The following is a 23487-nucleotide window of genomic DNA, read 5'->3' as shown; positions in this document are numbered from 1 at the left end:
TTCCAGAGCAGTTTGGCTATTTGGGACCCAGATTTAAGTGCAGTTGGTAAGTTAGGAGCTTGATTGTTTTTGAGTCATCCATTTGGGACCCAGGCTGAATGGTACTGGAGAGGACTAGTTGTGGTTTACTTAATGGTTCTAACAGTAACACCTCTGGGCCTTAGCCATTGAACACAGGCCTTTAACATTCTAGGATGAGTCTCTGGAGTGTGATTTGCAGGTAGGGACAACCAGAGTTGTTCTCAGGTTGACAGATGTAGAGTGTCCACTGTAGAGCAGCGAGCAATCAGCAAACACATGGCACTTCTCTGGCTTTCTTTTGCCCTCCGACTGCATCTGTTGGCTTATATATTTGGAGGTTTTGACTGCTGTCACTGAAATTAGTTCATGTGTCCAACCATGGTTTAGATTCTTGCATGTTTTCAATTTCGTGCAAGGAAATGCAAGAAAATTTCACCCTTGGTGGACGTGCAGAGGTTGGTATTAAAACAAAATGTGAACAAGTTTACTGTAAACATATAAAGAGAAAAACATTGATGCACATGAAGCATGTAACTGAAACATCCATCACAAATAATGATATGAATCAGCAGCAGAATATAACATGAGGACTTGTGGAGGAAATAATTAATAAAACAAAGTTAAAAAAAAAAAAAAAAAGATTTAATGGATGCCAGTTGAGACTTGTATACCTACAGTAGAATGAAATAAATTTAAATAGGTAATAATAGATCAGAATTTAATTTTTCTGATTTCAAATGGCAGTTCAAGGACCTCATGACAGGCTGTGAACTAATTTGGTCATCCTTGTGTTTATTACACCGGTGTTCAAGACAACAGTAATATTAGTGTATGTCCACACAGTCCTGCTCAGCCCAATCACCTGCAGCAAGTGAAATCACATGTCTGGGTGCACCGCGGGTGTTCAGGGCCTTTAATTAAGAGAATTATGGGTAGGTTTTCTCCAATGAGGCTCCATATAGTGAACCTGGTAGGACGGGTGCTTTACTCACATAAATATCTTACTATGCATCGCTCTAAAGCATTAATTAAACTGGTATGGTGCATCCCCCCCCCTGCATGTTTTTGGACTGGAGGAGACTTACAGATTCATCATCCCTTACTGTGGCCGACTCTTCACATGAATAGAGCGATGCCCCATCTCACCGACCTGAAGACTCCCTGACCTACGGTCTATCTTTGTCCCGGCACCGCATTGCCTCAACCCTCTGAGTCAGTGGAAAACTCATTTAGGCCTAATTACACGGCCAAGGCTTCTGTCTCCCTTCCTTTCTTTCAAAGAAGAGGCACTTTCTTTCTTTCTTTCACCCTTCTCCTTTCCCCTTCCTTCTCTTGCTGTCCTTTTCTCTTTGCTCTCTCGTTTCTTCCCTCCCAGTGCTCCAGTTACCAGATCAAGGTAGCCCCGCGCTACCAGCCAGCCAGAACACACACACACACACACACACACACACACACACACACACACACACACACACACACACACACACACACACACACACACACACACACACACACACACACACACAGGACATCCAACACTCTGGTTTGGCCAAGAGGCCACAGGTACGGTACAAAGGCTTTTAGACAGTGCATTGTTATTTCCCTGGGGTCAGGCATAGGTTAGGGCCCAGTCTTAATTAGCTGACATAACTTATACATGATTACCCTTCTTCAGGCTCGATGGGCCCCAAAGACACACCCCCACACACAAAGTGCCTTAAGATGCAAAGCTGAAGAGTCAGGAAGAAAGGAACGAGACGACGTGGAGACACACTCGCAGGTTTGGAATCAAATGGGTCTAGTAGGTGAAATGTAAGGAACTCCAGGAGGAACCTTACCCCGAGACGTCAGACGGCAAGAAAACAATGTGAGAAACAAAAGTCACGTTAATGATGTATTACAGTCTGGGGCCAGCGCTCGGGTCATATGTCAGGAACCACGTCCCTGTCACTAGGAATCCTAGAAGGCAGACAAGGAAAGTCAAATGTGTTTTTAAAAGCCCTTCACCGTGCATGAAAGGAAGGATTTTCTTTTTTTACCTAAGATACGCAGACAGCGGTGTAAAGACAGAGAGATGGACAGCAATAGATAAGAGACTCTGCGTCTCCACAGCTCGGTGGGGAAAAAAAGAAGAAGCAATATTTACATGTCTGCATTCATAATGGTAAGAATGATCCAAAGAGTGCAGCATCTCTCATTTATTAACAGACCAATGACAACCCATAATTACACTTTAATAACCTCCCCTTAATGTGATGTGATATTGACAGAAAGTCTCTGCGATTCAGGAGCAAATGCTTACCAACGAGGAAATTTAAATCTGCCATCATTCTCATGCACCAGCCAACCTTATGAAATCCATAATATACTGTAGACAAACAGGCGGGTGTAAGCTTGCTGTTGCAACGCACAGCGTATACATTTATGCTGCAGAGTGTAATTTACCAACCTGAATTACTCTCACAGTTATTGGAAAGCATTTTGGACTTTGTAGCCGCTGCCCAAGACGATGTAGTTGCTGCACGTCTGATCGATACCCAACCCATAAAGCAGACGCCACAGTCACGGGAATTAACATGCTATAAACCATTCAGAAACATAAACATCAACTGAAATCCGTTCTGCAGCCACAAGAGATAAAAATGACTGCCACCATTACCAGTCTATATTACACTTCCAGAAAGTTTAGGTACACTCAGGATATGGTATTAATTTGTTTGGGAAATGCTTACTGCTCTGTGCTGTAATAGGTCTCCAGGGAACTGATGGGATTCAAGGCCAAACCATAAGGAAGGAGGGCGAGCATCAACAACAACAGTCTAATGATGCTCTGGTAATGGAGTACGAGCTGGGTCACTTAGAAAGAGTACTCACTCTGACAGGCAAAAGCACACTTTGCACACATGTGGAAACACACACACACACACACTCACAAGGAGAGTAAATGTTAAGATATGATACTTGTAAAACATGTAAATGTAGGAATGCAGCAAAATAGATGATCAGAATAATCCAGCTGCACATAAAAATAAATATGAGCTGATAAAAATGAGTTATTCTGAATGTGGTACACTCACACCATAATCAAGTCACCTATTAAGTAAATGCAAGCCATACAGATCCACATACAGGCCTCAATCCTGAGTCCAAACCTTTTAACTGTAAAGGTTTTTTAATATGTTCTAATGTCTCTGGGATGTTTAACTGTAAAGGTTGTTATTCTGTTAAGTAGCCTGCCTCTCTGCGCACAGAAGGGAGGAGTTTCAAGTTATACCCAGTGACAGTAAACAAATCTAAATAATTCAGACGGAGCAATTAACATTTTATTTATTCGTTATAAAGCAGAGATCTGTGCGTGTGAGCCGGTATGTGCGTGTGTGTCGGGAAATGCAAGCAGGATAGTGAGTCTTTGAGACAGTATTACATCCAGACTGCACTGATCAGACTAGTGCTGAGAGTCTTAAAATGTTTTATTTTTATGTTTTAAAAAAACCACAAAAAAAAACAAAAACACCAAACAATTTGAAAACATGTTTGATTCAGATTGCAAACAACAAAGCTTTTTTTTTCTTTTTTTTTTCTTAAATTTCAGATTATGTCTGTCTTTCCAACATCTAGAAAGAAGTCGGATACAAGGAGAAAGATACATCTTTGGTAGGAAAAATAAAATTCAATAAAAAAATAAATATACATATATTCATGAAAAACAAACTATTAACGTCGTGAAAAAAGCTTTTTTTTGGTAAATATGTTGTTCATTGAAAAAAAATTAATTTTAAACTCACAAGAGAAGAAAGTTATTTGAACAGTGGCTGGTACGTCTGTTCTGCAGTTATAACAAAATATGCTTCATAAAAGCCCATCTCTAATTGAACACAATCAGGTTTTAATAGTCATACTGATTACACCCACGTTCACTCAACACGGCTATTAATGGAGCTCTATCTCCCTCTACTGGCCGTTCTAGAAAGTGATGCGTAACTGATGAAGTCTGAAGTCATCAGTTTGAATATACAGTATTTGCATCTATGTTTGTGATAAATTAATTAGAATTTATGTTAAGACCTGCGAATTCTGCAGGATTAAAAAAAAGTGCATTCAAAGAAACAAACAAAAAACTTTAAATTCTGTAAATATTTGAGGTTTGTCAGCAAAATGTGTCAGATATGTTCTAAACAGTAGCCTATTCAGGCAGTTCATCATCTTTTCATCCTTATATCATCTACCGTGTAGTTCTCATGTTTTGGGATAAACACCGCTGCATACTGATTGTTAAATTACTACAATATGCAAATACGAGACATAGTTTTCCGTTTATTTAAAACAGCTTTATTAGTGTACACTGTAGGAAGTTGTCTGTATATGAAGAATAGTTGGAAAGCCTACAAAGATCAAGAGCGTCTCAAGAAGACAGAAATTCTAACAGTTTGTAGCCTAATGGAATATGTTCTGTTGATAGCGAGGAAAAGGAACAGTGCATGGTAAAATAAAAAGTACAACTATACAGCAACATCACTAGTGACATGTAAAAGCTTCACTTTCACCAAAAAGCAACCTTCTTTTGAAATAATCAGAAAAGAGGCTTATTTGGGAATATACAATTGTCATCACAATAAAAAATAAAAAAACAAACCAAACGATATGTTATCTGTAAGTAGGAATGTCTGCCTTCAAAATTTGTGGATGCAGCCTTGTAGAAACCTGATCAAGTTTCATCTCCCATTCGAAATGGATTTCTTAGGAGGTTGAAGCAAGCCAGTTGGGCGGCACTCATTTAAAGAAAAAACAACAAAGATAAAAAAAATAACCCAAACAAATAAAAACACAGTAGATTCAGGGGCTTTTGCTAGAACCAGGCTACACACAGAAATCAGCATGTCTAATGACCGGAAAATATACAAAGTGAATTACCTTCTCCAGTCCTCAGGATCTGATGTCACTGCATAGAACAAACTGAGTTGGTGTGATATGATTAACTACTACGTTTTCATTTAGCACATTTCCAAGCTTCAGCGAAGCCCAGCTAAAACTTTTTCCATAATGAATGAAAACAAGATAATAAAAAAAAAAGGAAAAAAAAAAAAGAAAACAGGTCAACAGGTGGACAGACGGATACGTACGCAGACAAACATCACTGCTTTTGACTACTTTCAATCTGGTTATAATTACAAGAGGGCGTTATACACGTTGAATCCATCAGGAAATGGTTGATGATCCTTCACAACAGAATCAACAGAAAAACCACATTTGCGTTCACATTTTTTGAGAAGAGTCAATCTTTGCCATGTGGGCGATGGTGAGGCAACCAAACTAAAACTTCCTTCATATATTTTGGAGTTGTACAACTAATTTTTTTTAATGCACCCCCCCCCCTCACATTCTGCAGTCATGAGTAGACAAATGAGAGATATGAATTTATTTCACATGCATGGCAGCGTTATTGTGCTCCAAATGAAGACAACAAGCTCTGGAATGTGACAGATTATTCACCTAGTCCAGTTTATAAATGTTCACACTGAAAATCCCATTTTTATGGTGCACTATGGTAAAATCCTTGAGGGATACCCCTAGACAATACATCATAATGTCATGTGTACGTAAACACACTCACTAAGGAGTAACAGTGTACAACTAAGCATAATCTGTGGTTTAATCTGGCAGTTTTTACACTGCCAACTGGAATGTCAATGAGCTCACTGTCCAAAATCAGAGCATTCAGTATAATAACTGCTTTGATGTTGGGAAAGGAAATAATTCTGTACTGCCCAGCTGACGGATTCAAGCCTCAACAACTTGGATTTGTCATGTTGCGGGTGAGCTGGGGGCGTTTGGTAACACAGATGTAATTTCTGAAAGAGAATGAAAGTTTTAACTTTACAATCAGGGCGGGGAAGTTCCATCGCCAAACTGGAGCGATTGGGTTTATGTTCAACACTTCACAACGTGGATGCAGAAACATGCTTTGCTGAAAGATGTTATCAATTTTAACAGCTCTAATCTTTGTTCTACATTTTTGCATCCAATTATGATTCAGAAGGATGATGGAATAATGGACAACTTGAAGTAAAGAACTATAACATAATTATATCTTCTGCTGTAATCATCTCAAATGGGGCGCATTCTAAAAAAATATTGAATTCTAATAAAAAGCAAGACATCTTTGACAATTTTAAATATATTCATTTAGAAAAAACCACATGGAAATACAAAAAGTTAGCTAAAACATTGTGTGACGGAAAAAAATACTTGTGCTGTATAAATTTAAAGCTTTAACACTGATTTCAAAAAGATTTGGACTTTAAAATACCGCTATAGGTATCAGCTGGTCTATAAATCAGAGATATAAAGGGGATAATCTTTAATAAGCCAATTCAGACTATATAAACAGTGTTTATTTACACTTCATATCCATGTAATTGTTCTGTCTTAAATTGGCCATCATTTTCTGTACATTTCAAAGCATATCTTGCTATTTTTACATTAAAGGCAACTTTCTTGTAGTCATATCAAGCGTGCATAATTCAGGGCAGTGCAAGTACAGAATGGAAGCTATTCTTTAAAGTCCCACAATGCAGGACGTCTTCCTGTCAAGAAAACATTACGATAATGGGGGAATCCGTGCATCAGTCCAAGCATAAAATAAAGACACTTCTGTAAAGGTTACATCAGTGGGTTACAAGAAAAAAGGTGGTTCTCCTCTTGTCTGTTAGACAGTAGAGGGTAACACCGAGTCTCTGCATTTAGACAGAGTCCTAACTCTGCATCATTCCAACATCTAATCTTTCATAAGCAAGATGATATCATGGATAAAAAGTTAAGAAGAAAGAGAAGGAGCATGCAGAAGGGAAGCTGAAACAGTGTGAAACGTCTGGCTTCAAAAGCCAGAAGGGGCAAACTGTGGACTGTGGCCAGCTTCTAGAGTGTATTTAAAGGTGTGAATATTCAGTGGAGGGATGCAACTTAAACTCTCACACTGAAAACTTCTCTGGCTTTTACTAATTCCAGTTACGTATTTGTGGCAGTCAGCCGCCGACCGCACCTCCAGAGGAACAAGTGACAAACGCCTTCATCAGTCTCGCCGCTCATGACTGAATGAGACCAACATTAAAATCACTGATGAACCAATCTGATGGTGTGTGTGTGAAGCCAGAAGAGTTTGCCTATGTTACAGTATATGTGTTTACATGAGAACAAATTAAGACAAGTCATGTGAAATTGATCACGGCGATCAGATCTTATTGGTTCACTCCTTTTAGAGCTGGAGAACAATAAACCTGCGCCGGTCAGATGACTGGTGATCCTGACAACACCTGATCAATGAGGAGAAAGTGAGAGTGAGGTGAACGTGATGCCGTGTTTGTCAGCCTTGTTAAAAAAAAAAAGGAAATCATTAAAAGTTGTGCAGCTGTAGTTGGATAATGCAGGGGTGAGGTTGGAGTGACTGTACTGTAGCTGGAGGATCACGCGCTCTCAAACAGCCTTTCTTCTGCGTGGTGTTTCTAAATCAGAGGCTCGAACAGCAAAAATACAAATGAAGTCTGGACATCTTGGTATTGCAGATTGATTTCAATGATTAGGTCCATGAGTAGTGAAACGTTACTCCAACAGAGCCTGAGGTGATCAGGCCCACTCTCACATCACTGTTAACATTCCACTATTGTTCAATCAGTGATGTCATTCGCCATCTTCGGAGGCAAACTTGTAATTCTTGCTTTGTTTTTGTCATTTTTTTTTCATAATGTTGGTAATAATCAGTTCAAAACTGCCAGCTGGTGTCCAGGTCAGATTGTGCAGTCAGTTTGACGAGGCTGTCTGCAGCAGAATCCTCTTTAGGACATACTGGAACAGCGCACTGATGGTGAACCCATCTGGGTCAGCACCTTATCCAACCACTGGAGGGGGCCGTTGAGATGAAGCTCAATCCAACAGGGAGTGCTGGTTACTGTTTGACGCCTGCAGGAATAAAACCAAATTTCAGGTTAGGAAAAACTGCACTGGTTCAGCTTGGTTTCAAACTTTGGCTCATTTCTTAGTAACAACTTATATAAAAGCGCAAGTAATGTTAAGATGAATAACCAGTCTTACTACTTTATCACTTTTTTCATGCGTAGGAAGTGGTGATTAGATATCTTAACCACTAGCACAGGCAGCATGTAGCCTTTCCATCTTTGTCTTTCTTCACAAGGACACATAATCTGTGGTCTGAGAAGACACCTGCAACCCTTCATTCACCAGAGAGAGAGTGATGAAATACCTGTACTCTGCTCCCCAGCCCTTGACAAAGCTCATTCTGATGGTGCACATCCTGGTTAGCTGGTAGACCGCTTCAAACCCCTGATTGACGGACTGGGCCAACAGTGCAGCAAACTCTTGGTTGTTGAAAATCTTCAGATTACATCCTAAAAGAATCAATAAATCAAAAGGTGTAAAGCTAAGAGTTAATTGGGTTTTCTCAATATTGGTAAAAGGAGGGTGGACTATTGGATGATGGGAAAAATTCAGGTATGTACATGTTAATGTGCTGAAAAATGTAAATGTATCAGTTATTTAACAAGAAAGCACTTTAAAATTATGATTTTAAAATGTTCAACCCATTTAAAATGTGATGTGTGGATTATGTTATCTATGTTCACAAGTGTTCTCTCAAAGGATGACTTTATGTTCAGTTCTGTTCTCCAGTAATGATCCCATTCACACTGGTCATTTGGAGCAGAACGAAATATTCAACGTTACATGGGTACAAATGGGTAAGACAAAAGCCGCCCAGGGATTAGTGCTCTTCCTCAAGCATCACTCCATCAATATTAGATTAAAAAAAAGTAGTACTCATTTAGATTTTAGTTGGAATCCTTAAAAATAAAATACATTGTGTGCCATGAAGTGCAGAGTTTCAAATGGAGTGAATTCATCTTAAAGCGACTGCTGAAGATGGGAGGGGATGGATTTTTTTCAAGTGTGAAGCATTTGTCTGGCTGAGGGTAAAACAATTCAAATGCATGTAAACAAACCTGGAGGTATCTTGCAGACTGTGGCTGGGTGCCAGCCGTATCGCTGGTTGCAGTTGGGACTCTGTACAAAGATGGCGCTGTCGCTGAGGCACTCTGCAAACACCTCCCCTCCGATGTAATACAACCTCACGCCCCGACCTGAGGGGAAGCAATGTAAAAATGTTTATTCATGAGCATCTTGTGATGAAAAACAACAACAAAGATTTACCATCCCAGGTGCCCCGATCAAATCACTACAGTATTTTTTAAAAATATGCAAATGTAATAAATATCTAGAATGTATGTGTATTATTAAAATTCTCTCCAGGTGGTTTAGAGGAGATAGAGAGATGATTCCCCGTTATGAAAAGACAATGGAAAGATGGACAAGGAAATGTAGAGATGTAAGTTTTATCCCACATGCCCCACAAGGCTAGTACCTATATGTCTCCTTGTCATTTCAACCGTTGCATTCCTGTTGACGTTGCTGAGAAGTCCTAGACAGAAGCGTTCGGAGTTTGAGGGGTCAGTGAAGCCATCTACCGTCAGAGATGGCTGCGAGGCATGGAACGTCTCTCCAACCCGCTGGTTCAGCTCGTAGTACGCTATTGAGCACCAGAAAGCAGGTTCGCTGTAGGTTACCGGCTGCAGGTCTGAAAAGAAATCAACAAAAGAATATTTTAATATTGCCTCTCTTCAAAAATGTTTAACTTTTTCAGTTTTTAATGCTACTAAAATCGGGTGACTTATTGTGTTCCATTTCTCAAAACCAAAATTTGGAGATTACATGGTTCTCTACATTCTTTTTTTTTTAAACACAACACATACACATTCGGGAGCCATTTATTGAAAAATTTGCAAAGAGATACAGTAACGATGGTCTTACCCAGGCCATGACTGACTGGTGACAGAGTGCTTGGTGACATTTCTGCTGGTGAACCTGAGAGAAAGCAAATTCAACATTGTGTTAACTGAATTGTTTCAAACTACAATCCTGTTGGTAAAGCTTGTCTCTACTGCAGTGGTTCTTGTCAGTGGTATGAGTTGATATCATCACAGCTATGTTACCCTAGTCTACCTGTTTCCATACTTTGATTCATCTGCTGGTCACTGGTCTCTCCATCTTCACTGATATAGCCAGGTGGTGGTGTTTCTGTGAGAAAAAAAACAAAACCAAAAAAATTAAATATAGAAAAGACTCTTGGTGGAAGAATGAAAGCCAGCTCCTGCCCAGCATACAGACCTGGTATATAGTTATTAGGTGGGTCTATGCCAGCTGGGAAGTTGGTGTTCTCAGGGATGGAGTTTGTGAAGTCGTCTAGAGGAGGAAGCTCAGTCAGGATCTCCGTGTGGCGCGGCACCAACACTGGCGGCAGCACTATACAGTATGGGAAGTGTTGGTGACAAATGCAAACATGATTTGCTGCACAAATCAAACCTGTATGTCTGAATACTTCTTTTCTTCTGTGTGCTCATGCAATAGCATTCTGCTTGTTATACATGCATTAAAAAGCACAAATGAACACATTTCAACTTGATTTCATGACATAAACTGGCAAAACTAAACTACAGGTGTAAATAAAACTCATGACCCATGCAATTATAGACTTACACGAGCACCCTGATGATTACAGCCACAGCCAGTATCAAGAGTTAAGGCATGCATGCACACACACGCGCGCACACACACAAACACACAGTTCTAAATGGTCATTACCGGGCGTCTCCACTCTCTGGTAATGGTAGGGATTGACACACACTTGATCCTTTTTGAGGTTAAAGGCATACTGGCAAGCGTCAATGGCCCTCAGCTCATGGTGGCTGTGGAGGTCAGGCCATCTCCAAAGGCGGCAGTAGATGACGTGAGGCAGACCCTTGCGATGGGACACCTGGAGACGCCCGTCCAGTGATCTAAAAAAGTTTGGTGAGAGGAAAGGTAAAAGCTCTGTGGGGCGATGACCTGACAGCCAAAACAGACACTAAGAAAGAAACCTGTGCTTGCTTTACGTTCTGGTTTGGTAGAATGTACCAAAAGAATTCAAACAAAAAACAATTTAAAAAAATTATATATATATATACAGTATATACTGTATATCTATATATAATATATTTTATATATAATATAATAAAAAAAACACACACACACAGAGAGGCAACCAATGTGCTGACAGGAATGTGCAGTACACAGCTGAACCGTTGCACAACCGGAATCATTTCTGAAACTTGGACATTGCAATTATGAAACAAGTTCATCTTTTTTGTTTCTCTGGACATTAAAGTGAACCTAAAAAATTAAAGGTAATTAATTTACGTAAGCAAAACAAACCAATCTTTATTTATCTGAGGAGTAATCAACACTACTGCTTACAAAATACGTTCATTAAATTTTAACTGGTAACTCAGCTTGTAACACATTTGATTGAACCACAGCTCTATGGTTTCCTTATTGGTTACATTGTTCAAAGCTTTATAAGAATAGCAGCGATAAAGCTAAATGAGGAAAGTCAACCACAGACCATAAAATAAGTGACGCAGCTATTTTTCAGCAATAGTGTCGATAACAAGAAGAGGAACCTTACATCAACACGATGTGACATTTTTCCTGCATGTTGTTTGAAACAATCAATTGTTGACTTGTATGTTCAGGAGCGTGTGAGAATATTCACCTGCCATGGTCAGGATATCCGTACATGCCTGAAGACTCCCACTGCTCTATCGTGTGGCCTGAGCCCAGACCCCATAGATCTGAGCAATTACTACAGACACACAAACACACACCCACACAAACAGGAGACATGCATACACATACACACACAAGCACACAGGACAGGTGCAAAAAGGATAAAATAAAATCAAAAAGATGGCAAACATGAGATGTTTCATTCCAAAATTAGTCAGATGAAATCACAAACATGTACGGCTGGTCTCTTATTGGACATAGAGGGATAAGATCAATAAGAGACACTGACAGGATGATCGATGATGACCAGGTGAAGCGGGGAGCAGTCGGGATGAAACCGTGGCTGTCTGCTGAAACATTCATACAAGATTGTGTCCATAATACCATGTAGAAGTGACGAAGAACACACGCCTAATTATTTCATTGAAACTTCAATAACCTGCTGCACTGTCTAAATACACAAGTCTGAGTAACTCATAACTTAGTTTGGACTTCTTACTAGAAACACCAAGTGAAACAAACAGGACATATTAACAAATATACAAGAATGACATGTGAATGAGGAAATTAAATCAATAAAATAACTGTGCGCTGAGACATGACAGAATAAACAAACTCAAGGAGAGAGAGGAGATTCTACTGTCTGATTAGAGCAAAGTATCTGCTAAAAACAATCCAGATGACAATCAGCCGACTTTATAGACTTGTACATATCAGTAATATGTAACCACCTCCTCACACTCTTCCACTCATGTCTCACCTTTCTCACTTGAAGATCATCAGAACAATCCCTACTACTACAGCGAAACCACAAAACCTCATTCACTCTCTTCCATCCTCTGGATCAAAGCTAAAAATCTAGACCTGGCAAAGGTCCAGGGGCTGCTCCATAAAACCCGCTTAAAAAAGTGAGGATTAAAGTCAAACACCTGACTTAAATGAACCAAACTAATCATTCAGGGCTAAAGGGGCTCCATAAAGGTCAACTCAAGCTCATGCATCCAGACTAATCTGAGACAAGTTCAGGAAATCATGACAAGTCCCTGTAAATGCTATTCTCCTTCAGCCCAGCAGGGGAAACAGATCATCCATTTACCAGCAGATATATTCATACCATGTAGCAGAGATTACTACTTGAAATGTGATGATCTGAAACATGTAAAAACCACAAAATGTTAATGCAGCTAAACAGACGCAGAGGTCAGACCAGTAAAAGGAAGGCTAAGACCCAACAATAAAGACAAGCCAAAGTCGCTGTCCAAGTTTTAACTGTGTCTTCCTGTCCACATACCCAGTCCCTTCATCACATTGTTTCAATACAATCCTGCTAACAGATAGAAAAACACAAAACGAAAAATCACATTTTTCTATTTGTATGGTATTTGACAAAATTCATCCAGAATGAAGCACTTACCATCTTCACACTTGTTATGTTCCTTCTCACCCGCACTAAAAACTGCTCAAAGGAAGCGATCTACGCATCCAAGACCAGAAGGGGTATCGACGAGAAAACTACTGTGAATTGTCAACTAGTGAATGTGGAAATAAAATTTAATTGTGAAGTCTCCAATCAAGGAACCATCAATCTGCTCGATATATAAGAAGCAAAGTGAAACAAGCCTTTTTTCTATTACAGTACCATGAAATATTCAGAGCCTGAAGGCCGCAGCAGGATCGAGTCTCACTCAAACATCGAACAAGGACGACCATCACCTTCTTCAGATGCTACAATCTGGCCCACATCCCTGATAGTGTGAAGGCCTCGCCTTGGAAAACTGTATTTCAAACTTTGATTTGATCAGTGTTCTTTTAATTTAGCATTACTCTCGTTACAGTTGTGCTGTATTCTTTCTTTAACCAACAACACACTCACCAGCAAAGTTAGGCAACTTAACAGGCTGCACTGACCGGAGCTAAACTGATGCCAACACTGGTTCAGTACAGACATTTTGACAAAAGTTGACGAAACATTTCTACCTTCACAAAAATGTGAGCAAAAATGTGCACGATTACCCAACTTGGAACTTAAGAACCCGACCTAAAAACTTTAATGATGAAGAGCCTTGACACATTAACACGCTAAATGAGATCAGCCATTCAATCAGACAAGAAAAACTAACAACACATTAACAATGTCTCTGCTCACCAAACCATGCTTTTACTTTCTCACCATCTCCATAGTTGACAATAAAAATGCAATACACAACTGTTGTTTGGCCCAATGTTATGCACATTTACACAGACCACATCGTAAACATAATGCCTAGTTAAAACAAAGTCTTGATTGCTATGTTTGATGCTATTCGTCACACATGAATCATAGTGGTCAGAAATAGCATTCCTCTGTGAAAGACCCAAGTTAAGGACTATTCTAAAAACAAGCCACCCTTTTGAAGTGGCTTTTAGGAGTACACACACTTCATGTGAACCACAAGTAACTGACATGGTGTGGAACACAGTTTCTCTATGGGGATAAATTCTATTATTGATAAACTATAAATATGTACCGGTAACACAAAAAAAATTTTTTGAGAACGATACCTCATAAAATCTTCCCAGCGTAGACTAGTTAGTTGCACTTTCTGCTGATAATCGACAGATTGACCAACAATTCCATGTTTATCACAAGGCCACACTAACATTTCTATTATTGTCATGATAAGGTTTCACCTGCTCTGGTGACTTGGTTCAGGTGTCTAGTCATGCATCACTGAAGAAATCTATACTGGAAGCCACGTGACTTGTAATGATCTAACTCCAGTGTCTACTGGATGTTTAAGGTACGTAAGGATGCCGTCACAAAAAGAACAAATTATACTTAGTTCTGTAAAATGGCTTTCTTCTGTTAATCAATATGACAGATATAATTTTAGGTGTTCTGTTGTCAGACAGGGATGTCTGCATTCAAGAAAGTTTTTTTGGGATTTGCAAAGACTTCTTTGTGACCAGCAGACACTTGTGAGAGTGTGAGAGTACTTTATAAAAACAAAAGAAAAACTAAACTGTAATTTCTGTGAAAAACAAAAAACGGAATTAAACCCTTGCAGTCACAGAATTTGAAGAATTTAAACATATTTACGCCTTTGGCAAAGTCCCTGCAGTACTTCTATTAAAATACAGAGTGCATAATATGAGCTATGCAGATTTAAGAAAACTGTTTTCACCACTGATAGGCTCATAGGTGTTGTAGGTGTCAACATATATGATCCAGGTCTACAGTTACACCCATGTCGAGATTTTTTTTTTCTTCACTTTTAACTTACGCCCTTAGAATGTCTATAGTGAATCATCTGAAGCTCCAGTCCAGGCAGGCATTAATTTGAAAATAAACTAATTTATAAATTCTCCCTTTTTAATAGAAAAGCCAAATAGTTCTTCACATTATGAACTCTGCATCCTTTAAAACAAATGTAACCAAATGTGGCTCACTCATCACTTCGGGAGGGTTGAACTTTGACCTTTGTGTAAGCTGTTCAGGCAACAAGGTCATTCATCTTGTATCACTGATGACTGTTCATATTTTCTACTGCAGGGAGGTGACCGGAGCCAAAAACGCTAGTTACCAACTAATCACATCTTTTCATGTTGTGTCTTTATATTTTGGACCAAAAGGCAAAACGGCAACAGTTTTGGTGGTTCAGAGTTTTCCAGATGAAAGAGACCACAGGGTGAACCCAAATAGAACCAGTCATGCTTGTGAGACCAGTCAGAATGGTGCAACACTTCAAACTCACTGCACAGAATGCGAGTGAAAGGATACACTGTCTAAAAAGTTGCGCATGAATACCAATGAAACCTCAATGCAAAAACAATTTGCTTGGCATCGTGCGTAGGACATCTGTTTCCTCCAATCGGGTTTCATTTCTGCTGCTTTGCTAAGCTATGGAACAACATTATGGGGAAGTGAACTTATTGTTGCACAAAAGAGCCTTTCTTTTTTTTTTGTTCTGCAAGCCTGTAGGTGCTTTTAACCTCCCACTTGCTTTCATGTGTGTTGCACGCCCTGCTGTGCTGATCTGTACTGGTAAATGGTGGTGTACCACTACAGAGAGGATGTGTGTTTGTGTGAATGTGATCATAACTTCAAGTGTGTCATATGAGAATTCACATTTATTTTAAGTGAACATACACAGTATAACTATGTCCATGCAAAAGAAGTGTGTGTTCTCATCTCACCTAGGTATAGTGACACACTTTGTGTTGCTGTTCTGCGTGCTGATGGCTTTCTCCAGCTCATCCAACTGTCCAGTCTTCTTCAACTTCTTTACCAAGCTCTTCACTGCTTTTTCGCACCATTTCTCCTCCTGTCCTCCATTCTGCTCCCCTACTCCAACAATTCCTCCCCCTGTTCCTCCATTCCCCGCTGGAGTCTTCTTCCAACCCAGGAGGCGTTTCACCACCGGGGGAGTGAAAGGAAGTATGGACATGATGGCTCGTGTTTGTGGGCTTCTGTCTGTGTGTGTCTTAAATGTAAGTGAATGCCCTTTGCAATCTGACGTTAAAAAAAAAAAAAGGAAGAGGGAAAGGAGGGAAGTGTGGGTGATGGGTTGTTGCCTGAATTTCGACTGGAGAATTGAAAAGCTATATTTACACTGAGGATATGAATGTATTTTTTTTAAATTAATGACTAGTCAGAACTAAGGCAATGGTCTTGATATAACATCTGATTAAAAACACACAGCATAGACAGTGGAGAGAAGTCCTTCCAAAGACACCTGAAAACAAGATTGGAAAAAGATAAAGGACACATTAACAATTGAAAAAATGTGAGGAACAGCTTACAGCTCACAACATCTTTTTTCTGAAATTACTACATCAAATAAACATAAACACTTCCAGCTTTTCTGCCCCCAAGCCATGACTATTACATATCTAACACAGCCCCACGCTGCCATAACTCTCCCGCTGTGTGAAGCATTTGTTTCAGCCACTCATACCAGCTCACATTAACAATTCTGTTTCACAGCCAGCGATTGCCTCTGTCGGTCGACCTGCGTTCAGCATACTCCACTGCCGCTTCACATTTTTGCGGTGCCCTCGTGCAATTTTGTTCAGCACTTTTTGACACAAACAGCACTAACAGGTTTGCCATCTTGTAAAACCACTATGACTTATTTACATCTTTAGGCAGCTATTTTTAGACAGTCATTTGTTTGCTTACAAACCACATATCTTGATAAAATACAATAAGAAGTTGAGCAGTTGTCCACTTGTCGGAGGGGCTGTGACTCTACCCCCAGCCCCTGCAGTCTACACACACCACTGTAGGAATGATAAATATTTAATTTGTTAGGGAAGACTTTCCTGTGCAATTTACTAGTGTATAAAAGGAGCAGATTTATCTAATGTTCACAAAAACATATCTGATCAAACAGCCAGTCACCATGACTTAGTGGTGACAGGTCATGTTCTTATCCTGATAGATTCCATTTATCAGTTGCAATTCTTTAGTAATTGATTATTTAATATTCCGCTCCCCATATATTTACATCTGGCAAGGTGGAGATGATCCTGTATCACAACATGTGGTCACCATTTAACTGGTCAGCCATTAAAACTATCAAAAGCTAATTATATAAATTACAGTTACTGAAAAAAACATCTCTAGTGATTACAGGTACATCTCTGTCAATATATCAGTGTAAGACAAATACTAAAGTAAACCCATTAAACAATCACACACAGTATTTATTCCCTCAACAAAAAGTCATTAAAGCCTTGGTCAAGTAGAAAGTCCTGACCGGTTCACAACACATGTGTCTTAAGTTTCACAACTCCGTCCATCCAGCTCCTCTTGTAAGTGTTCACCTTACGGCTGCTTAGACGGGAAGTCAAAGACGGGTAGAATTCACTGACCACAATTCACATCAAACATGATTGTTGGGTGTTGACGCGAGCTATTACCTAATGTAATCTGATCCTGTTTTATAACTCTAATTCTCAACCCTAATGAGGAAAAGCCCAGAACAACTCCTCAAATAATACACAGAGAATGCTCCAATTAAATTATTACAACAAAAAATTCAAACAACTTGTCTTTTTTTTCCTGGGCTCCATCCAACAACATTTCAAAAGCTTTTTCTTGAGCATAGATTTGTTGAGTTGGTTAATGAAAACTGTGACTTAAATAAAAGAGGTGAAACCACTTAGTGATGCTGAATTCTCACCTCGGTGGCCAGGAGAGGAAGGGATCACCGGCCGTAGGGTATTATTCTAAAAGTCCAAGCTCCTTCCAAGAATTAATTTCAGAGGCTTAACCCTTGGACTGCTCACTGATAAGAGTATGATGGTTTCAAGAGGAAAGGACACCAATCCTGAAATCAGTAGCTGCAGTTTCTTGGTATCATCTAAACATTGATGCATGCTGTGTTATCTATCCACTGCAAACACAACAGCTTCAGTAAGGGAGTGCTTGATTTATTGTTTAGACAAACTATCATAAAATTTAGATTTGTGGTTCTTCATTGTACTGAAGTTGGACATCCAAAGAAGGACTACCATCAACACCTTTGCCTTGTGTGCGACGTGAGAGCTCCTCAACAGAACACAAAGTCTCAATGCAAGAACAAAAAGCACCAAAACGTGCTGATGTGGCCACAATGTATATGTCTCATCGAAATGCTGACCACGACTACCAGGGCCTTGTTGGCAAAATAAGAGTGCTTATTTTGTCTTCTGCGTTTGGTCTTTTTTTTTTTTTTTTTTTTTGTGAGAAACTGTCTGTTTGGGTTACTTCTTCTCCGAGACGATAAAGATCCACAAAACAAACACGGTTTGAAAGAGGAGCAGCAGAACGCTGCAGACGGCAATCCGGACTCTAGAGCCAGTAAGTGTAGACTTTGCCAACCTACAAAAAAAAAAAAAAAAAAAAAGCGTAAAATGTTGTCTTAAGCTGTCATTCGCAGTGATCTACAGATACAGTGGAAATATATAGGCTTCTTTTGTCTCGAAATGACTGATAGACCCCCTTTCTCCTCCTCCCATCGCGTCCCAAAAAAAGAAAAGAGTATGAAAAAACCCGCTAGCAAGCTTGCTACTTTGTGTCACAGACAAATAAACAGGTCTGCGGCATGGTTTGTCGGTACCAGACCAGCTCGGCTCCACGGTTACAAACACTTACCCAACACGAATGCGAAAACACGTTGAATGCTCATTCAGGTACATGTCAACAAAAGCCAGGTTGTTCCTTTATGTAATTCAAGCAGGGAGACTTTAAACTGTAGCACCTCCGACCCGCCGGGATGATGGCCCCTCATTCAAAGCTCAACCAAACTTGTGTCGCTTCGGCTAAACAAAAAACAAAATGTGACGTTTTAGCCCCACCTTCCCTAGCTTCCTATTGGCTATAAATCGACTTCACCCGATAACCTGTTGCCATACGTGTATCCTATTGGCTAGAGGTCCTGTCCGTTTTGTGATGTAACCAGCAACGTTGTGTCGGTAAGGTCTATTAGTGGATACCAGGATTGTCCTTCTAGAAATGCATAGTAGGCAATTTGTTAATAAATAAAGAATACTCTTCTTCTTCTTCTCCTTTCAGCTTTTCCCTCCATCTAACCCTGTCTTCTGCATCTTTTTTCTCTCACACCAACAACCTTCATGTCCTCTTTCACTACATCCATAAACCTCCTCTTTGGTCTTCCTCTAAGCCCCCTGCCTGGTAGTTCAAAACTCTCTTTACCAATATATTCACTATCTCTTCTCTGGACAGGTCCAAACCATCTCAGTCTGGCCCCTCTGACTTTATCTCCAAAACTTCTAACATCCTATCCATCCTGGTCACTCCCAGAGAGAACCTCAGCATCTTCATCTCTGCTACCTCCAGCTCTGTCTCCTGTCTCTTCCTCAGTGACACTGTCTCTAGACCAGTGGTTCTTAACCTTGTTGGAGGTACTGAACCCTGCTGGTTACATATGCTCACTCACTGAACCCTTCTTTAGTAAGAAAAAACTTTTTTTTCTTCTCAAAATTAAGACATGAGTATATGTTTTACTGGTGTATTTAATGAATTGTGCATTAATGACACCCTTTTTCAAAGAACTAAACCAAAACAGTACATGAACTCAAATGAAATGACCTACCTGCAAATCAGTGTGACTTCTGCTGTTGTTATTGAGAGACCAGTTCAGATACGCATGGCTTCACCTTGGCAAGTGCTACTTTTATGTCATCTTCACAGCAAAGTCTGTTTCTGTTGTCTTCCATGCAGCTTAAGGAAGTGTTCCTTTATTTTTGCCAGTGTGAGACTAGAGTTGCTCAACTTGACATTGCATATCATGCAGAATGCTGACTCCCATCATGTTCCGTTATACAGTACTGTACATGTAAATCCACGTTGCACATATTCATTCGACCACTTTCTTTTTTTGCTCAACATAGTTACTATGAATTAAAATATTAAGAAAGCAATCGGAAGACGGACCATCATGACAGGCATAAATCGACTACTGAGTCGATTTATGCCTATACCCAACACGATGTGTCGGGTGTTTTGTCTTGACCTCCGTCTCCACCAAACCCCTGAGACCGACTCACCGAACCCCTAGGGTTCGATCGAACCCACGTTAAGAACCACTGTCAAGACCTTAGTCAAGAACTGTGTTCTTGTTTGGTCTGTGGTCACAGTTTTGTACAACTTTCCTTTCATTTTAGCTGAAACTCTTCTATCACACATCACACCTGACACTTTCCTCCACCCGCTCCATCCTGCCTGTACACACTTCTTCACCTCTTTTCCACACTCTCCATTGCTCTGAACTGTTGACCTTAAGTACAATAGAGTCAAATTTGTACAAATAATGCAAATATATTGAATCTTATTTGTTATTGCTCTAATCCTTTTCAAATTAATTTTATGCGTGGACACACCATATTTAGCATGCAATATATGCTCACTAAACCGAGTATATAGACTATAGTAAGTATAGTAAGACTACTTATTCAGTAAGGTAACGTTTTCCACATCAATGTAAACTAAATCTGTACAAAAAAAAGAAAGGAAACAGACATTTTAACAAGTCACAATTACCTTCCAAATCATAACATTGGGTTAGGCGCGTTTTGGTGTTTTGACCAGAGGTGAAAGGTCCACCAGTCATTTGATATAAATGACCTGGTGGAAAGAATGGGTAAGTCCATTCTTTTCATAGGGTATGTGGCCGCATCATGCAAATATGCAGATATATGCACCTGTTGGACGTGCATGCAAATCATTGAATCCCATTCTGTGAATGGATCCTAATGTAATGAAGCTGCTTCAAGAGCTCATTTCAGTCTGCCAACACAGGCAGCATCCTGAACGTTCAACCAGAGAGTATTTCCATCATTACGCACCGCAGCGGAGCCAAACGCGCATGCTCAGTGCGTCTCGTTACCTGGGACCTGTTGCTCAGCTGCGGCTTATTGCGTTGAGAAGACGCCTGTTTATTTAACGGATGCTGTTTATCCTTAGTCATAATGAACGTTAATGATGTGCTACCGCCTTGTTATAGCCGTGTTTAGGTAAAGGAGACTGGAAACAACAATTAACAGTGTATTTTATTAACTGTCGGATTAACCTGCGAACACGTCTGTAAGTATTTTCCACGTTTTCTCTTTCATCCGTTGTATGAACTGGGTTTGTCGAATCAGAAGTTGATGATTCTACGACAAAGTGTGTTAAATAAGTTAAATACGCCGTGTATGACACTATTTGGTGGTCAGCAAATATTTTAGATGCAGTAAAATTAGTCAGTTCAGTCCTGAAATCACATACACGGAGGTTGTGCAGTGCGCTAAAAGCCATTATCCATTATTCTTTGAACGCCAAGGGCAAAATATTATTCCTGTGTTTGCACAACTTTTGAGAGAGAGGAAAGATGGAGCTCATGTCGTTGTTGCATATGAAACGTTCCACAGTGTGTCTACAGGGGCTGTGTGCTGGTTCGGTAGGCTCACTGGGTGATGCTCTGATTGTGTAGACAAAAGCAGATAATAATTCTCACTGGATCCATCACCAAGGAGACAGAGACTCTCGAGTCCTGTCTGCTGTGTTGATTATGAAAACTCCTATAGGTAGACCGATGTCACCATAGAGGGTCTAAATTTATCAAAGGTGCAGTGGTGGAGAAGTTTTTGTCAAGACAATAAACTTACTTTTTTGTTTTATTGTTTTGTGTGTGTGCAGGTGTATGTCCGATTTCTAATCGACAGGCAATGGGCAGATGCTGCAAATGCAACGGGAGGCTGCTATGCATGTGCCTACTGCCTTGTATGATGACTGGCCACCTCCTGATTTACGTTATGGTGTCCATATTTGTCACCATGTCCTACACTCCTCCCCCGAAAATAGTGATTCACTATATTGCTCCTGGGATTTCTGTTAACACCTCTACACTGGCCTCTCACCCACTCGGTCCCTTCTGGAACCTTCGTCTGGAGGACAGTGCCTTGTGGAACCACTTGCAGCACGCTTTGGACCGTCTGCACAATCCCGTACTGCGAGGGAATACAACTGGAGTACAGAGGAAGCCAAAAGCAAAGGTTTCATCAGAAATTAAAGATGAAAGTCTGTCTGACTGTGTGTCATGCAAGTGTTCAGTACCTCAGTTAGATTTAAGCTCCTTGCCAGAACAGATGAAAGCTTTTGTTTGGTCGATGCATTGCAGGAAATATCCCCTTCTTATCAATCAGCCTAATACGTGTAAGAGTAATGACAAAAACTTGGGCTTGGATTCTCCCATGCTTATCATGGCCATCAAATCTCAAGTGGGGAACTTTGAAAACAGGCAGGCTATCCGTGAAACGTGGGGCCGCAGTGGGTTGGTGACTGGGGAAGCAAGTAAGAAAAGCGGATTAGTACGCACAGTGTTTCTGTTAGGACGGCAGGACTCGAGTACAGGTCCTCACCCAGACCTCAAAAACCTCCTCGAGCTTGAGAATCAGAAATACGGGGACATCCTTCAGTGGGATTTCAGAGACACTTTCTTTAACTTGACCCTGAAGGACCTGCTGTTTTGGCACTGGCTCCAGCAGCACTGCCACAACGCAATTTTTGTTTTCAAAGGGGATGATGACGTTTTTGTTCGAACAGGTGCCCTCCTGGATTACCTACACAAGCAGTGGGATGAGCACAACCTGATGAGAGTCCGTACAAATGACTCTAAAAGGACTTTGGACCTCTTTGTGGGAGATGTTATCAACAATGCAATGCCAAACCGTGAGCCGTCCACTAAGTACTACATTCCAGAACACTTTTTCAAAGGTGTGTACCCGCCGTACGCCGGCGGTGGAGGAGTGGTATATTCCATCTCACTTGCAATGCGATTGAAAGACGTGTCTGAGAGGGTGCACCTCTTCCCAATAGATGACGTATATCTGGGGATGTGCTTGCATAAACTTGGGCTCTCACCAGGACACCACCCAGGGTTTTTAACATTTGATCTCCCAGAGACAGACAGGGGCAATCCGTGTGCGTACAAGTCTGTCCTGCTCGTTCACAGACGGACTCCAAAGGAGATGCTGACTCTGTGGAAGCAGCTCCAGAGTCTGCCTCGTCGTTGCTGAGACTCATTTGCCTGACAAAATAGGATTCAGTGAACACCGCCACACTCATTTGGCAAATATGTGCATCTTCTTGACTAATCTTTATGTCAAGCAGGTGGTACCTTGTTGTGGTCACATGCAGGAAGCTGTACTTTTTACTCCAAAGAGTTTCACAACAATGAGGAGGTGCCAGAGCTACCTCAAAGGATGTCGTTAATATGAGGGCATTACATGATGCAGGTATAAACATGGTCCTGTTCAAAATCAGCATGGGGA

General features: G+C 40.4%; 2 protein-coding genes across 3 annotated transcripts; one reads left to right on the top strand and one right to left on the bottom strand.

Annotated features, from left to right (window-relative positions):
- Window positions 1-4322: 4322 nt before the first annotated feature.
- smad2 (SMAD family member 2) lies at window positions 4323-18937 on the bottom strand. Of its 2 annotated transcripts, none has more exons than XM_068335017.1 (11): window positions 18809-18937; window positions 15865-16403; window positions 11675-11764; window positions 10726-10919; window positions 10252-10386; window positions 10087-10161; window positions 9895-9948; window positions 9449-9661; window positions 9030-9167; window positions 8276-8420; window positions 4323-7974 (listed from the first exon to the last, which is right to left on the bottom strand). In XM_068335017.1, exons 2-11 carry the CDS (start codon window positions 16113-16115, stop codon window positions 7851-7853), a joined length of 1419 nt encoding a protein of 472 aa, XP_068191118.1. In that variant the 5' UTR covers window positions 16116-16403; window positions 18809-18937; the 3' UTR covers window positions 4323-7850. The 2 variants fall into 2 exon arrangements, with proteins under 2 accessions (XP_068191118.1, XP_068191119.1); XM_068335018.1 differs by having other exon boundaries at window positions 10099-10161.
- Window positions 18938-21195: 2258 nt separating this feature from the next.
- Window positions 21196-23232, top strand: si:dkey-175m17.6 (N-acetyllactosaminide beta-1,3-N-acetylglucosaminyltransferase 2). The gene is made up of 2 exons (XM_068335299.1): window positions 21196-21259; window positions 21854-23232. The coding sequence occupies exon 2, from the start codon at window positions 21883-21885 to the stop codon at window positions 23230-23232; it is 1350 nt and encodes a 449-aa protein (XP_068191400.1). The 5' UTR covers window positions 21196-21259; window positions 21854-21882.
- Window positions 23233-23487: the final 255 nt, after the last annotated feature.

Source organism: Antennarius striatus, chromosome 15, assembly GCF_040054535.1.
Source record: "Antennarius striatus isolate MH-2024 chromosome 15, ASM4005453v1, whole genome shotgun sequence".
NCBI lineage: Eukaryota > Metazoa > Chordata > Actinopteri > Lophiiformes > Antennariidae > Antennarius > Antennarius striatus.
The sequence above is the reverse complement of the archived record's forward strand: the minus strand, read 5'-3'. Positions and strand labels throughout refer to the sequence as shown.

Bases quoted from the DNA above. Each gene is read 5' to 3' on its own strand.
- si:dkey-175m17.6 (XM_068335299.1), top strand. From the start codon at position 21,883: ATGGGCAGATGCTGCAAATGCAACGGGAGGCTGCTATGCATGTGCCTA.
- smad2 (XM_068335017.1), bottom strand. From the start codon at position 16,115: ATGTCCATACTTCCTTTCACTCCCCCGGTGGTGAAACGCCTCCTGGGT. The intron at 10,387-10,725 runs GTAATGACCATT...CATACTGTATAG, and splicing joins CCAGAGAGTGGAGACGCCCG to TGCTGCCGCCAGTGTTGGTG. The intron at 10,162-10,251 runs GTCTGTATGCTG...TTTTTCTCACAG, and splicing joins ACCTAATAACTATATACCAG to AAACACCACCACCTGGCTAT.